The sequence below is a fragment of the Meriones unguiculatus genome, chromosome 5 (assembly GCF_030254825.1).
Source record: "Meriones unguiculatus strain TT.TT164.6M chromosome 5, Bangor_MerUng_6.1, whole genome shotgun sequence".
Lineage (NCBI taxonomy): Eukaryota > Metazoa > Chordata > Mammalia > Rodentia > Muridae > Meriones > Meriones unguiculatus.
The window spans coordinates 120,318,400-120,334,328 of record NC_083353.1 but is presented as its reverse complement, the minus strand read 5'-3'; the positions used below and the strand labels follow the sequence as shown (position 1 = coordinate 120,334,328).

The 15,929-nt window shown below is 37.9% G+C and overlaps 1 protein-coding gene across 2 annotated transcripts in view; it reads left to right on the top strand.

The window, feature by feature from the left end:
* The window catches only part of Lrp6 (LDL receptor related protein 6), a 118,381-nt gene that overhangs the window by 39,787 nt on the left and 62,665 nt on the right, over nucleotides 1-15,929 (top strand). For both annotated transcript variants that reach the window (XM_021641342.2, XM_021641340.2), the window contains 4 exons: nucleotides 7,020-7,217; nucleotides 9,917-10,113; nucleotides 12,055-12,186; nucleotides 14,902-15,298. In XM_021641342.2, coding sequence (XP_021497017.1) covers nucleotides 7,024-7,217; nucleotides 9,917-10,113; nucleotides 12,055-12,186; nucleotides 14,902-15,298 — 920 coding nt within the window. In that variant the 5' untranslated portion in view covers nucleotides 7,020-7,023. The remainder of the gene's footprint in view (nucleotides 1-7,019; nucleotides 7,218-9,916; nucleotides 10,114-12,054; nucleotides 12,187-14,901; nucleotides 15,299-15,929) is intronic.

The window sequence follows — 15,929 nt, the reverse complement described above, 5'->3', positions numbered from 1 at the left end:
ACTCCAGGTCCTTGAGTCGCAACCTAAATTCAGATGTTTCCCCTGACAGCCAAAAGTTGAGGTTGATCTGTCTGATTGGCAGTGACTGGGGCTTGTGCAGCTTGTACTGATTGCAGGGGAGGATTGGAAAACAAATATCTGCTGTTTTTTTTCCTGCACTTTCAAGATGTGGCTCTACCTCATAAAATGGAGCATTCTTTTAAGTACATGGAAGTAATTTAGATGCTGGCTGGCCCCTCCCTCCCCCTCCAGTGCCAGGTATCTGTGACAGCATTTTGTGAGTGAATATGCATGCTCTTGGGGTTTGTGAATGTCTTTGCTACCGATTGAATCTTGCTTTGTTTTCCCCTTTCCTAAAATGTTGGAAGAATGATTGTGATACAATAGATAAAAGGAGATGACACAATTAAAAAAACTTATAAATAAATAAATCAGGTCCTAAGAAAACTCTACTTGGCCCTTTCATTTTATTAAAATATTAAGGGGAAATTAAAAAATATCAATATCTGGCTCCTACTAATATAGGATACAAAGTCAAAGTTTAGATACTTTAAAAAACGTTCCAAAGTTAGACTAGTAGGAGCTCTACCATGCGTTACCTTTATTCATGTGAACTTAAGATTAGGATGAGTGGAAAGATTATGAGAGCCAGAGGTGGTGGATGACTTAAGGTCCCTTTTTTTTAACACAACAAGGCACATAGGAGCACACAGAGGTGTGACATCATGCACAGATATGTGTCTCCCCCCATTCCCCCCCAAAAAGAAGCTCAAGTCAGACAGATGCCAGTATGATGAGGTTCTCTCTTCTTAAGCTCATGTTGCCTGTACTTAGTTCCTTTAATAGATGTCTCATATATTCTGCTTTAAATTGTGGGTATTTATTGTGGAATGACTAGCATGGTAGAAGTTACTGGTATAGCTACAATGCTAGAATTATTAGTGCTTGTTAACATTTTAAGTTAGGATGGGAAAAGATGGTATTTGTTAAAATATAGGAGTAGTAAGGAACTGTATGATGTCTTTTGGGAAGAATATTTAATCACTGTGTTTAGTGTAGGGTCAGAGACAAGACCAGTGGTATTATACCACAGTTTTGACTGAGCTGTGCTTTAGTCTTTGTGAATGGAGTACCACAAGAAGTCACCAGTTAGAGGAAAACATTTGTTAATCTTATCATGAGGATGTAGTGCAGGAAACTTAAAAGATGGATCTGGAAAGCTAGGTTTTGTATAAATGTATATTTTTACCATTCAGTTACTGTTGCTTCATTACTCTCCCATCATTTTTCATACGAAAAATTAAAGCAGATCCCTAAGTAATACCTGTGGTTTTTATTCCTCTAAATAGAATTAGTTGCTATGGTGATATGTATAAAATGCCCCCACCCCTAGGTAAATCAGCCAAATTTATTGGGCTGGAGAGATGTCTTAGTAGATAAAGTGCTTGCCATACAAACAAGACCCGAGTTTGGATCCTAGAAGCCATGGAAAGCTGAATTGGTAGCAAGCCTGTAAGATGCAATGAGAAGCAGAAACAGGAAGCTCCCAGGCCAAGTAGCCTGGCATATGTAGCAGTGAAAAGAGACCGTGCTCCAAACCATATGGACATTTACTCTCCCTGCCCCCACTTTTAAAAAATGAAGTTTAAGCATCTGAGTTCTTAGAAACAGTTCTGTTGTGATGATTTGATCACTTCTGTCTCTTATCTCAGCACTTCTGTTTTATGCTGAAGTAAATAATAGAATCTATGCTCTCAAGTTCCTTTTTACACATATTTGTTCCCTGGTGTGTTTCCCCTTTCTGGAATGTTTCTTCTCTCGAGGTTCAACTCGGGTGTCTTTATGTCTGGTGGGAATCACTGCCCTTCTGAAATATATAAAGGAGAAGAGATCTGGAATCTAGAATAAGGTTAAAATCTTTATTAAAAGTGTGTCTTTTGAATGGTGAATATTCAGATTGTAAATTAGCATGTCAAACTAATGAAATCTTGCCACAAAATCCTCAAATTCATTGTGAATCCCTACTCACTTTCTTTGCCAACTCATTCTTTAATGTCACTTTTTCTTTTTCTTTTTTTGCTAAATCATTTAGATAGAAGCTATTATATAATCAATAGATTGTCAAGAATCAGCCCATAGAGGGGCTGGAGAGATGTCTTAGTGGTTAAGAGCACGTACTGTTCTTGCAGAGGATCTAAGTTTGCTTCCCAGGTTAGGTGGGTCACAACTTCTTATAACTCAAGCTCCCGGGAAATTAAATGTCTCCATGGGCACCTTCTTTCACATTCAGTGCCCACACACAGATCTATGAACACATACCCCTAAAAATAAAATCTTAAAGGAATCACCACGTGGGAAGTCATAAACCTCAGAAAAAGGAATATTTCTGTTATTCGAGAAATGAAAAAAGAATACTTTTTTACCTTTTCTTATTCAGAAAACTGTATAAAACTTAAATGGGTCAGAAGCAAAGAATCGTAGACATTAATTAGTTACCATAAATTCTATGACTGTAAGACACTGAAGTTTATGAAGGAGCATTGATCAAATTTAGGGAAGCAGTATTGTACTATTGGAGTCAAACTTGGAGAAAGGTAATATGGAGAGGGATGCAGCTACATTATGATACCTGACCCATGGATGTGTGGAAGCTGAAGATGCTGGTAGGAACTCAGCTGATCAGAACTAGACTGTGCTAAGGTCTTTGCCCTTTACTTCTGGAGTGAGAAACAACAGCATGCAAGGAGGGCTTCTGAGTTTTGTGAGGTAACTCTGTTGTTGAGGGACAGAGAGGTTGAATAATTGCTCACGGTCACCATAGGAAGTGGCAAAGCACTGTTTTCTGAGACATTTTGCCACACTGCCTTTCTTGGTAAGTGCTTCATGACTAAAGGATTTGTAACTGTAAATTGTACAGCTAGTAACTGAAAATAACAGCTCCCTGTTAGAGTGTTTCTCCAAACCATCTACTATATGTCATACTACTATGTCAGATCCCCCCTTTATCTTAACAGCTGTATTTATTCTAGGATGTACTGATGTCTCGCTTCTTTAAAGGCATTGTTTTCCTCCCAGAGACTTACAGAAACCATTCACCATGCCTGCTATGTCTTTGCTTTCATCTCTACCCTGTTACTTTTTTTCTCAAAAGATGGACTTTTTGTCTCTGTCTGCTGCCAATTGCATGTACTAAAAATTATTTCCTGGAATTATTTAAATAACATTGCAGCCACTTTTCTCTGTTTTCACAGTATGTTTTTGATGCTATGTTCAGTGACATTATAAAGGATTATTTGAATCTTCAAAGAATTGACAAGGTCATTTTGAATACTTGTGGCTTGAATTTAGTTCAGAAAGTGTAACCTGCAGGAGTGGGCCTGTTACTCTTACGTGGGGTAATGGCAGTATCTCCCATGGCCTTGTTGGGCCAGCTCTTCACAATACATTCTGTAAACGCTGCCTCTCCACCCATCCTGCTCTCACAGTTCCACAGTTCTTACTGACTGACAAGAGAACCATCAGGTTTAGGGCATCCATCTCCTGGCAGAGGTACTTGCTCTCAGTGCCCCAAGTAGCTGCTAGTTTCCTTTATTTTTATAGTTGCTTTTAAAGGACTTTTGACTCAGATGGAGTCAGACAGCATGTAAATCAGTTTGTCTGGCTTCTTCCACTTTATGATAGTATTTCTGAGGTCTGTCACAAACTTATGTGTCACGTGTGATGCTTCTTCTCATGCCCACTATTCTGTTATATGAATATTTTGTTTTAATTGTTTCATCCTTTAATGTAAAATTTTGCAGGTTTCTACTTTTTCCTGTTGTTAGTAACACTGATGTGAGTGTTCATGTGCAAGTCTGTGTATGAACATAGTATTTCCTGTCTCTTGGGTAGGGAGAAATTGCTGGGTTGCCTGACAAATCCAGTTTTAATATCTTAAAACTGAATTGTGTGTTTTATTAAAGTGGCCATGCCATTTTATATTCCCACCTCACCACATACTTGCCAAAATTAAAAAAAAGTGTGTGTGTATGCATGTGTGTATATATATATATATATATATACACACATATATATACACACACACGCATATACACACACACACATATATATACATATATACACCTATACATATATAATGGTTATTTCTGTTTTCGAGTCCTGATTAGTTGTTTATATAGCTGATGTAATGGCTGTCAAGGTCTACACCCCCCCCCCCCCCCCGCCTTTGGCATACTTTTTAACTATTTTATTTGCGTTTCTTAATATCTCTTTCTCCCTACTCCACCTCAGTCCCTTCTAACACCGCAGCACGAGGTAGGAGAGAAAGGTTAGTGGGGAGATGGGGCATAGTTTTTCTTAGCTACTTCCTGCTGGCTAGGGTTGTCAGGTTCCTTGGGGCAAGCCCAGTCTTTGTTTCAGGATAACTTTGACTTCTCTTCAAACTGCATCAACAGCAACCAGGAACAGCAGGGGTGGACACCAGCAGCCTTCTTTCTTGGAGCTCTCTTAACACTCTCTGGGCCCTGGCGTTTATTCTCTCTCCAGAGCTCTCAGATTTAAACTATCTACACCTGGCAAAGGGCCCCTCTCAGAGCCTGTAGTAGGCAAATAGCTTCTGTGGACAATCTGAATGAGTCCTGTATCTTACACCTGGGATCAAAACAAAAACCATGTTTATACCCACAACACGTCCCCCCTTTTTAAACAGCCCGGGGCATTACACCCAAGACCTTATAAGTGTTGTCCTACTTAGCCGGATATCCCTGCCTCCTGTCTAAAGTGTAATTGGTTTCCTTCATATTGATTTGTAAGAAGCTGTTCCGCATTCTGAGTAAACTTGTTTTATCGTTTGCATGACTTCTAATGTCTTTTTTACAAACCAGCTTGTTATTTGTTACAGTTTGGGTAGAAAGCCTGTTTAACAGGCTTGGTCACTGATGTAATCGTGTTCAGAGTTGACTGGATCATACAAGCTATGACTTCACTGATCCATTAAACCTTCATAATGTGGTGGTTGAAGGTAGAGACTGAGATAGGTGATCAGAGGAAGTGGCCTGTGGTAGAACTTTATAATAAGTGATTTCAGTTTTATGTCAGTGGGGGTAATCAACCTAACTTATGTCTGATGTGCATATCAAAGTATGAGTAACGGACAGAATGTAAGCCCAGCATGGTAGCACAGGCTAGTAGTCAAGGTCACCCCAAGCTACAGAGTTAGCTTGGGGCCAGCCTGCATGAGATAGTTTCAAAGAAAAGTAGAAGTAGAACAAAACAGCTTGGTGTGGTGCATGTCTCAGTGTCCACAGGGATTACACCACGAGTGTGCGTGCAGTCTCTGCTGCAGCAAGTCCAAGGCAAGCGTGGTCATTTGAGAATGCATCTGCATTATTTAAACACATAGAGAAATCAAATCAAGGGCAAAAAACCTACAAGCAGCTTGATTTTTCTCTTTATTTCATTTTTAGGTACAGATTCCTTAGACAGTGATACTGAAAATGCTGCCCCTAGATGAAAACACTAGCAAAGTAGACCTTGAGTGAGCAAAGCAGCCACGTCAAGACTGCGCCGAGCGCTGCTCCATGTTCGTTTCAACCCCTTAGTCTTCTCACTGCCTCTGACCTCCAGTTCCCCCTACTCTTCCTGGAACACAGAACCAGCCATTTGATCTTCAGCTTAAAAAGTCTCCAAGTGCATTTATGTTACTCTTAGAACAAAAACCTTCGTATGAGCTAGTCCTTCTCCGACTCAGACTAGACAGTGTCCAGCCATCGTTTTCAATTTAGGGAGAATCTGCTGCTTTCTATTGACTAAATGCCACGGCTGTGATCTATAGCATGAGTCTCCGCTTTAGAAGTAGAGAGATTTTTTTTTTTTTAATTTCTGTTCTCCATTTGCTAGCTGTGTGACGAGTACCGAAGTTAATTTTCCGAAGTTTCTTGTTTGAAATATGGTATGGAACAGTGCATGTTTCACAGACTTGTTAGAAGTGATATGTAAGTCAGGTGTTTTCCTCCCGTCGTTTCTTTGATTAGGCACTGAAGCAAGCGGGGCGGTGTTAGTAGATGCAAGCCCAGGCAATTCATCATTCCATATTTTATTTGGGTTTTAACACATTTATTGGTTGCCTCGTATTTAAACTTAAATTCTTTGTGTGTGTGTATGGGGTATACAAATTTTGTAGGACTCATATGGGGTTCAGAGACAGTTTACTCTCCTACCGTGTGGGCTCTGGGGCTCAGGTTGTTACACTTAGTCTGCAAGTGCTTCTACTAGTCCGAATGCAGCCTCATTTACAGTTCATAGTACCTCTGTTAGCTTTCAAAAGATGTGCTGTTATTGATGCATAGCATAGTTTCACTTACATCAAGGGAAATTGTTTTTCCTTCTGTGACGAGAGTATTAGACTTCATTTAGTTATTGTGCTTGGCCTCCTCCAGTCTAGATTGGTTCCTTGGCCTTTCTGTCACTTTCGTGACATCAGTGTTGTCGAGAGGCCAATTTTATAGCGTGTCTTTCAATTTGAGCTTTTTTATGTGCCATTCCATTGAGGCTAGACATTCTATGGGGATTGGCAGGAGTAGGGTGTCAAACTACATAAATAAAGCCTTATTGTTTCCAATACACCACAGTATAGCATTTATCATGTCGGTTCTGTTCCTTACTGAGGTTACTGCCATTAGACAGCTTGTTTTCAGTATTGCAGTGTTGTCATCCAGACTTACTCTCTGTATAGTTGCCATTTTATCTTTGTTAATAAGTAATCTGTGAGATAGATAGATACAGTGGGACAGTATAAATGTTTTTTTTTTTTTTTTTTTTTTCAGATAAAGTTTGATCTCTGTTTTTGCATTCCTGGGTGTTACTGTCTGAATCAGACACATTTCTGTATTGGTTTCAAGGAGTAGATTATTTTATTTTTTGGGAAAAAAGATTTCTGAGAAAGCCTTATCTAATAGTGATAATTACAAAATATTTTGTGGTTATTTATGTCATGTTTTTTTCTTTTTAATTATTTTTAGGTTCATGTACTGGACAGACTGGGGAGAAGTGCCAAAGATAGAACGTGCTGGAATGGATGGCTCAAGTCGTTTTGTTATAATAAACACTGAAATTTACTGGCCAAATGGACTGACTCTGGATTATGAGGAGCGGAAGCTTTATTGGGCAGATGCAAAACTTAATTTCATCCATAAATCAAACCTGGATGGAACAAATCGGTAAGATTGCCTTGTTGTAAAATATTATGTGTCTGCATGAGCACCAGTGTTCAAATCCCTATTGCCCTCACAAAAAGTGGGGCACGGCAGTGTATTCCTGTAATCCAGCTCTGGGAAGCAGAGACAGGGTGATCCCAGGGGCTTCCTGGCAAGCCAATAAATGAGCTCTAGGTTTAGTGAGAGACCATGCTTATATGTAGAAATACAAATTAATTTTGTTTTTGAGTTATTTATCTTAAATTTTGTTAAATTCACTTGGTTGTGGAGATTGGGTAAAAAAAATCCATATATTCTGTGTACAGAATCAATGTTGTCTGTGAATAATGCAGTTTACTGATTTCCTTTGCTATTTGGGTGGGTTCTTTTTCTGTTTGATTCCATTGGCTACATCCTGTGATAAAGTGCAGAATAGAAGACCTTCTTTCTTGGCTCTTCTGGGACCAGTGTTTATTGCCAGATTAGAGGCTGTTAGCTGTTGATTTTTTTTGTAAAGTTTTTTTTTTTTCATTTGGTTAAGGGAGTTTTCTTTTATTCCTAGTTTATTGACTTCATTTAAAATTATGAATGACTATGGGTCTTTCCTATTTTACATCTATAGAAATTGTGTTTTTTAAAAAAATAAGCATTGTAAATTGCATTTTTTTTTTTTTTAATTATTGAACCAAACTAATTCTAGGATAAATTCTACTTAGTGATAGTATGTAATTCTTTTTAGATGTTGTTCTGTTGAGGAATTTTATGGTCTTATAGAATCTTAATATATAGTTTTTTTCTGATATCTTTGTAATTTTGTTACTAATTTAGAACCAGCCTTTAAGAATGAGTTGGGAAATTCTGCCTTTCCTTTTATGTTCTCATAGAGTATGTTACCAAGCATTTTTGTTTATTTGTTTGTTTGTTGTAAACATCTGGTAGGTTAAATCTGTGATGCTGCCTGGCTATTTCTTCTTAGGGATACTTTAAATGACAAGTTTGTGCAGATCTGTGGTCTTCTGTGAATATGTTAGTATTTGGTTTCTTTATAGGAATGTTTCCATTTCTTATAAGTTGACTAATTTGCTGGCACAAAATTGTTTATGATTGCTCCTTGTAATTACATTTTTTGATTTCTGTGACTTTCTCTCTCTCTTCCTCTTTTTCTCTTTTCTCTCTCTCTCTCTCTCTCTCTCTCTCTCTCTCTTTGCCAGTATAGCTAAAATCTAAAAGAATTAACTTTTTTGTATCATTGCCTTTTCTTCTCTGTTTTATTGCTTTCTCCCATAATATTTTTATTGTCTTCACATGCTTAGTTTTACCTTAGTGTCCCCTTCTTTTTCTAGTTTTTTCAGGTTGAGGAAGGTTGAAAAGAGATTAATTTGCTAATTGTCTCCTAGAGGCATTTGTAATTTAAATTTACCTCACTTAACTGCTTTGGCGGATACTTAAATTTTTATTTTTGTTTTTGTTTTTCATATTTTGAGTGAGTTCTCATTCTATCCTTGTTTATGCAGGCCTCAGATTTGAGGTAGTATTTCTGTCTTAGCCTCTAGAGTGCTGAGGTACCTGCCTTGTGACACATGGCTTATTTAGAAGAACATGACAAAGAATTTAGAAAATGAAAAATTTTGAAAGAAATTTAATTTCTTGACTTTATATCAATTTTTATTTCTTTTACAAAAGGTTTATTTATTTTATGAGGGAGTGGGTGTTTTGCCTATGTGTGTTCTTGGTGCCTATGGAAGTCAGAAAGAGGGCATCTGATCTCCTGGACCTGAATGGTTGTGAACCAACATAGGGTTCTAGAAAATGAACCAGGTCCTCCTTAAGAGCAGTAAGTGCTCCTAATTGGTGAGCCATCTCTCCAGTCCTGGCTTTTAGTTTCTTGAAGAACTCCAGTTTGGACAGAGAAAACACTTTGTATAACTTCAGTATTTATGGACTAGTGAGGCAGGTCTCACTACATAGTTCCGGCTGGTCTCACAGTCCTCTTTTCCTGGAGTATTGATGTTACAAACCTGTCACATCACCAGGCAAAACATATATTAGTATGCATGCATGTACTGAATACAGGCCCTTGTGAGTGTTAGTAAGCATTCAGTTTCTGAGCCACATGCCCTGAGATTTCAGTCTTTTAATGAGTCGGCGTGTGGAGTTTGGATGTAACACAGTGGCAGAGAGCACTTGTGTAACATATCCAAGGCCTTGAATTTAGTTCCCAGGACTTCAAGAAAGCAAAAGGCAGAAATAGCACATGGCCTATCCAAATATGCCTGTGTACTTGAGAAAAATAGGTATCTCTTATTGGGTGGAGTGTTCTATAGATGGTAAGTTAAGATGACAAAATACTCAGTTGCTTTAGAGAATGGACTTGCTTACTTCTTCTCTGATGACATTAATTATAGGAGAGAATAGAAGATGAGGCCAGAGGTAGTTGTTGAGGAGGGAGACTGACAGCAGAGTAAAATTTGGGCTTCTCTGTCTTTGCCTTAGTTTGCCTGCTGCCAAGGCAGGGGCCAATCTGAATATTGGGTTTGAGTTTTTTGACATGTTGCAAACATTTGAATTTGCCATTTGAATTGTTTTTTTTATAGATGAATTTAACCTACAAGTATGTTTTTATTAGTATGTGTATATGTTGATGTGAACTCTGTTCAGTGTTATGTGATAATGCTGTCATAAAAGAAAATTTTAGAAGCCTGAGTGTTCTTTCTGTTTAATAGGCAGGCAGTGGTTAAAGGTTCCCTTCCACATCCTTTTGCCTTGACGTTATTTGAGGACACATTGTACTGGACTGACTGGAATACACATTCTATTTTGGCTTGCAACAAGTATACTGGCGAGGGTCTGCGTGAAATCCATTCTAACATCTTCTCTCCCATGGATATACATGCTTTCAGCCAACAGAGGCAGCCAAATGGTAAGTGATCTGGATTTTTAAATTCCAGGTTGGAACAGCTCTGTAGCACTCTGATGTCTGGCATTAGTGAGGCTCAGGAGGAGGAAGGGCATATCCACAGGCCATAGAAGAATAAAAGGAAAAGTATACAGACAAAATACAGGTTAAACCGAGTATTGTGACCTGATACCTTTCACCACGAAATGTCTTGTCCTTTACTTGAGGCTGGGGTAATAGAAGTGGAGAGCAGAAATGAATTAAAAATTGAGACAGCTCATTTGCTAAGTTTATGCATTAATGCATTTCTCACTATGCTTGCATGTGTTTATGTGAGTGTGCTTAGAAAATCCTGATTTAGTAGGAAACCTCTGTTAACCCAGCACATGAATTCTGGTACCTAAGTTGCAGAATAAACTGCCTTTTTAAACATTTGTATGCATTCCTTCTCTTTTCTTTTATTTATTTTTCTTTTTAGCTGTGCTTCTGTTTTTGGTTACCCTTTACCAAGACATGGGGCTGTGTCTGCTGACAATGCCCCCTTTTAAGGGAGGAATGGATTTGAGTTTTAAAAGGAATATGAGAATGGTAAATGTTTGGCACTTGCGTGTAAATAAATGTCTGGCATGTGTCTGGAGTATGTTTCAAATAGTTTTCCATAGCCAAAAAAGAAGATTGCTTCCTTTCTGAGTTGTTTGGTATTAGTTCTTTCCATTTGGGAGTAGGTGGAGATAATCAAATATTGAATGTTACATTGGAGTTTGATGACTTGAGTCAATAAAATCATTTTAAAATAGATATATTAATCTATGTAAGAATAAAATGTTTACTTAGTTTTTTGTGAACTTTGTATTCTCATGGTTAGTCACCAAAAAGGTCTCCAAACCCCATTTTAAATGTCACAGTTGATCCTTTGTTTTACTAGTTTGAGAATTTTAGTTATTTTTGATGCTGTTTTATGTTTATGTCCTATATCCATATTATATTGATTTTTCGATGAATGTTATTTGAATGTATCCATTTCTGCAATGTTCACAAACTTGGCTTTTTTTTTTTCTCCTGTCTCTGTCTCTTGTTCTTACTTGCTCTTGCTTTCTTTCTTATTTTGCAGTGCTCGAGGCTGACCTCAGGCTTGTATATTCTAGACAACTATCCAAATAACTAAGTTACAACTCAGCATTTAAAAACAGGGTCCCATGTAGCTTTCACTGGCCCCCATCGTACCTGAGTCGACCTTGAGCTTCAGTCCCCAGTATGGTCATTGCCAGTGTGTGTGCCATCAGGCCTGCCTTTCTCTGTTTCCCTTTCTCTCCTAGTCTGCTGAACTTATCTTTTTCATCTTATTCTTCCAAGGGATGACTTTCCAGCATTCTAATTGCATTTCTTGGCTTTCATATCGCCTACTGTAGTTTGTTCCCATTTTTCTTGTTCCTACCAGTCTGCAGAAATCTTAGCTTCTGTTTAATAGTGTTTTCCTTGCTGCCTCCCAGTGCCTGGTTGCCAAGCTTTATTCTGAAGACTTTTTTTTTTAAACCACACCCAGAATGTTTAGAATGTCCCCTCCTGTCTTCAGGGTGGCTACTAGGCCCCAGGCATTTTTAAATTCTGTGATTAATTTCCTCCTTGACTGTCTGCCCTCACATAGTTGATAATGTGCAATATAATATTTAGCTTCCTGTCTTCTTTCCATTTTCATATTTTATTATTTTGACATACTGATAAACTCAATTAGAGCAAGGACCTTCTGCTTTTCTTACTCTTCTTTAGATAGAAAAATGCTAAGTTTTCACTAATTAATTCCTTTCCTTACAGATGGTTGGTAGTCAAGCACCTGGATGAAATTTGGTAGTCATTTTGGTTAATCACAGTTGCTCATGTTATGGTTGTTAACCTTTGTGTATATAGAGTGAGTGAGGTCATCCCTAATCATTGGTATTAATCATTGGTGTGATTTATATTTGACAGCTACAAATCCATGTGGAACTGATAATGGTGGCTGTTCCCATTTGTGTTTGATGTCTCCAGTGAAGCCTTTTTATCAGTGTGCTTGTCCAACTGGGGTCAAGCTTCTGGAGAATGGAAAAACCTGCAAAGATGGTAAGGTGTTATTACCCATGGGGGTGGGGGGGATTCTGAGAGCAGCTGGATTCTTTCTGAACAACTTTATCTTTCTTTTGTAAAGTCTGGATTGGCGGTTCTTTGGGAGACTAGTCAGTCACTTAGGTGGCTGTTAGCAGGGATGGATGGCTTATGTTTTGTGGCATTTTTTTTGTTATTTTATATTTATGTTTTGTGGCATTTATTTTTATGTAATTTCATTGACAGTATTTAAAAAACATTTGTTTTTTTATTTATGCTATTTTGTTTCTATGTTATTTTGTGGCATTTATTTTAATGTAATTTCATTTATTTAGTTTTAAAAACATGCTGGTTTTGGAAAAACAAAGCAAACAAATAGGTATTATTTTTCTTCTTTGCCAAATTTCATAGCCACTGAATTCACAATCAGGTATTGTGGGAAAGGAGTATTATGTCTCATATAATAGGCAGGTAACACTTGTTGAAGGAAAATTAGTTATTAGACTTTTATCAATAAAGAATAAATGGGACAAATAAATTTTTCTAGTAAGCAATTGAAAGATATTTTTAAGTTATTTAATGACAAAGAACTATATTAAGATAAAGTTCCTCATTGTACTATTAAATTAACTTTTTTAAACTTAAGTAGTCCACTTGGAATCTTCTCACTCTGAACTCCAGACAGTCAGAGTGTATGTTCAAGAAGGCACTGGCCTAGGACAGAATAACATCCTCGCTTAATAAGGATGTTATTCTTCATTCTTACCCCTATAGGTCACCATTCTCTGGCAGCCAGCAAAACCTGGTAGGAAAATTGTTACACGTACAGTGGCTTCTTTATCTGCCGCTGAAAAGCAGACGCCTTCATTCCAGAGCATACGAGTTTCTGGCACAGGGTCAGGGATGGAATTGAGTCCACTTAGTGGATGTTTATTATGAGTTGGCGTTGATAAATTATTCTCATAGTCAAAAGGTGAAGCTGGCTGACTCTTGTCAGATGGTTTCCATGGTAAACAGTGATTTGGTTTCAATTTAAACAGAAGGGATTTTTGTAGCATTTCTTTTCTGTTTAGAAATGTACCTTGACTTTGAAAACGATTTATTTTCCCTCACCATGGTACAGATGTGCATTTTTAACCAGTTTCAGGTGTATATTTGGTACCTAATAGCCTTAAGTTACCTATATTGTTTTGATCACCTTGCTCAAACTAGTGGTTCTGTGCTTCCTTTTGGCTGTTAAGTGAGCTGTGCAGAATTATTCCTGCTCCGCCTGCAGTTATGTTTGGGTTGTGTTTCTCCAGTTTAGAATTCGTGTATAATTAGCCCTCAAGTCAGCAGCTGATGCTGAAACTTGTCACTCTTTTCTCATTTGCAGCAACGACTCCAAATTCCTACTTAAATTTATATGCCAGCACTTTTTTAGACATATCTTTTAGCTGGGATTTTTTTTTTTTTTTTTTTTTACTTTGCTCATTCTGTTGACAGTTTACATATTATTTTTATTAGTTTCTTACATGATTATTTTGCTGGTGATTTACTTGAACATTATAAAAAAGCAAAAAGGTTGAGCTTAATAATTTTATTTTTAATTATGTTTTCATTGGATCCTAATTCATGTTAAAATATTTCAGAAATCTGATTTATAACTCAGCAGTTTTAGTGATAAATTAGTTGATACTTATTGAATACTTTTACTCTTAGTGCCTTTCTGAATTTTATATCTGTTTTCTTCATTTTTTTGCAGCAACCTTTATATATTTAGCTGAGTTCGGTCTCATAATGACTGTTTTGTCTGTTTGTACCCTACTTGAACCAATTTTATTGGCTCAAGTTCTCTTAACTACTGATGCGCCTGCTAGGTTCCCTCTCTCCAGAACTGCTGTTCCCTTCTCCACAGCTTCCCTGTCCTCAGGTCTGTCAGGTATTGTTCTGTATTCCTTTAAGATGCTATCACTGAGAGGTAACATAGACACTGTAACACCTTTCTGTTTCAAAATTCTGTTTTTAACATTATTGTCCTAGATCTCTCTCTCTCTCTCTCTCTCTCTCTCTGTGTGTACATGTACGTGTATGAATATCCTTTTGCGTGCATGTCTGTTCATATGTTTGGGTATACATGGAGGCCTGAGAAAAAACTCAAGAGTTGCTTTCCAGGTGCCATCACAGGGAAACAGGTCTTTTGTTTTTCTCCTTGGAGACAGGTCTCTGGCATGGAATTTGCCGACTATGCTATGCTGGGCGGCCTGTGGTATCCAGGGATCTGCCTATCTCTATCTCCCTGCTAGGATTGCTGCCATATTATCACCATAATTGACACTTTGTGTGTGGGTTGAGGGGATCAGACTTGGGTCTTCATGCTTCTAAAGCAAGCACCTGACTGTTTTCCAAGCCCCTCTTTTATACCTCTTAAAGTAGGCGTCTTGAATAAAGGATCTGAATTCTACAAATTTCTTTCTCCATTAATACTTAGTAACTATGTATAAAATGGTTAGTGATTACCTCTACATACCTAATAAGCTAGGGCTATCTAGGGCATGACAGCAAGTGTCAGTCAGAACTTTCCTTTGGAGCTTGCGCTGGCTCTTGTGTTCCACAGTGTCACTTCTAAAGAGAGTTGTTCTTTTAAACTCAGTTGATTTTTCACTCCTCAAGACTGCTACATTCTTTATATAGAGTGGCTAAATTTTGCCTGTGGCTTTAAAATGATTGCTTGATTTTGCTTTGTTGTTTTAGGTGCCACTGAACTTTTGCTTTTAGCTCGAAGGACAGACTTGAGGCGCATTTCTTTGGATACACCAGACTTTACTGACATTGTCCTGCAGTTAGAAGACATCCGGCATGCCATTGCCATAGACTATGATCCTGTAGAAGGCTATATCTACTGGACTGATGATGAAGTGAGGGCTATCCGTCGTTCCTTCATAGATGGATCTGGCAGCCAGTTTGTGGTCACTGCCCAGATTGCCCATCCTGATGGTATTGCTGTTGACTGGGTTGCAAGAAACCTGTACTGGACAGACACTGGCACTGATCGGATAGAAGTAACAAGGCTCAATGGGACCATGAGGAAGATCCTGATTTCAGAGGACTTAGAGGAGCCCCGTGCTATTGTGTTAGATCCCATGGTTGGGTAAGAAGTGCTCTTGTTAGTAATCTGTTTCCTGTAAGTACCTAGCTAGAGGCAGCAGCTCAAGTGTGAACCAGGGAGTTTATTATTTTTCAGCAAATAGCTGTATCAGTTAGAATGTAGTAATTAGGATATGGTCTCAAAGAATTGCCACTTTTTAAAAATCTCCTTGTCTAGTCATGAGTAATTTTTACTTCTAAGTTAAGTTAGACTTAATTGAGTTAGGTGTGATCTATAGATTTTGCTTGGATTGTTTCACGGTGGAAAAATGTGGAAAGAAATTATTTTCAAAACTCCTCTCTTTTCCTGGCAGATTTAATTTTTTCAGTAGTTACTGTAAGAGTTATCTTACTTTATATTCCTTTGTACTTGAATAACTCACTTTCCAAAGCCTTGGGATAGCATTATTCTCCTTTTTTGTGAGTGAATGTAGTCTAGGGAAGAAACAGCTTTCTTTGTGCTTTCTAGTGTTATTTTTAGTGTGGGATTATTTGAGGGCTGATGAGTGGCAGATGTTATGCCTCAGTTTACACTAGTACCTTAGAACCAGCTAAACACTCAGGAGCCTCAGGGATTGCTTAGCACCACAGGGAGAATGTATTATTTGGGGAATTCAGTTTGTCATCTGACTAGT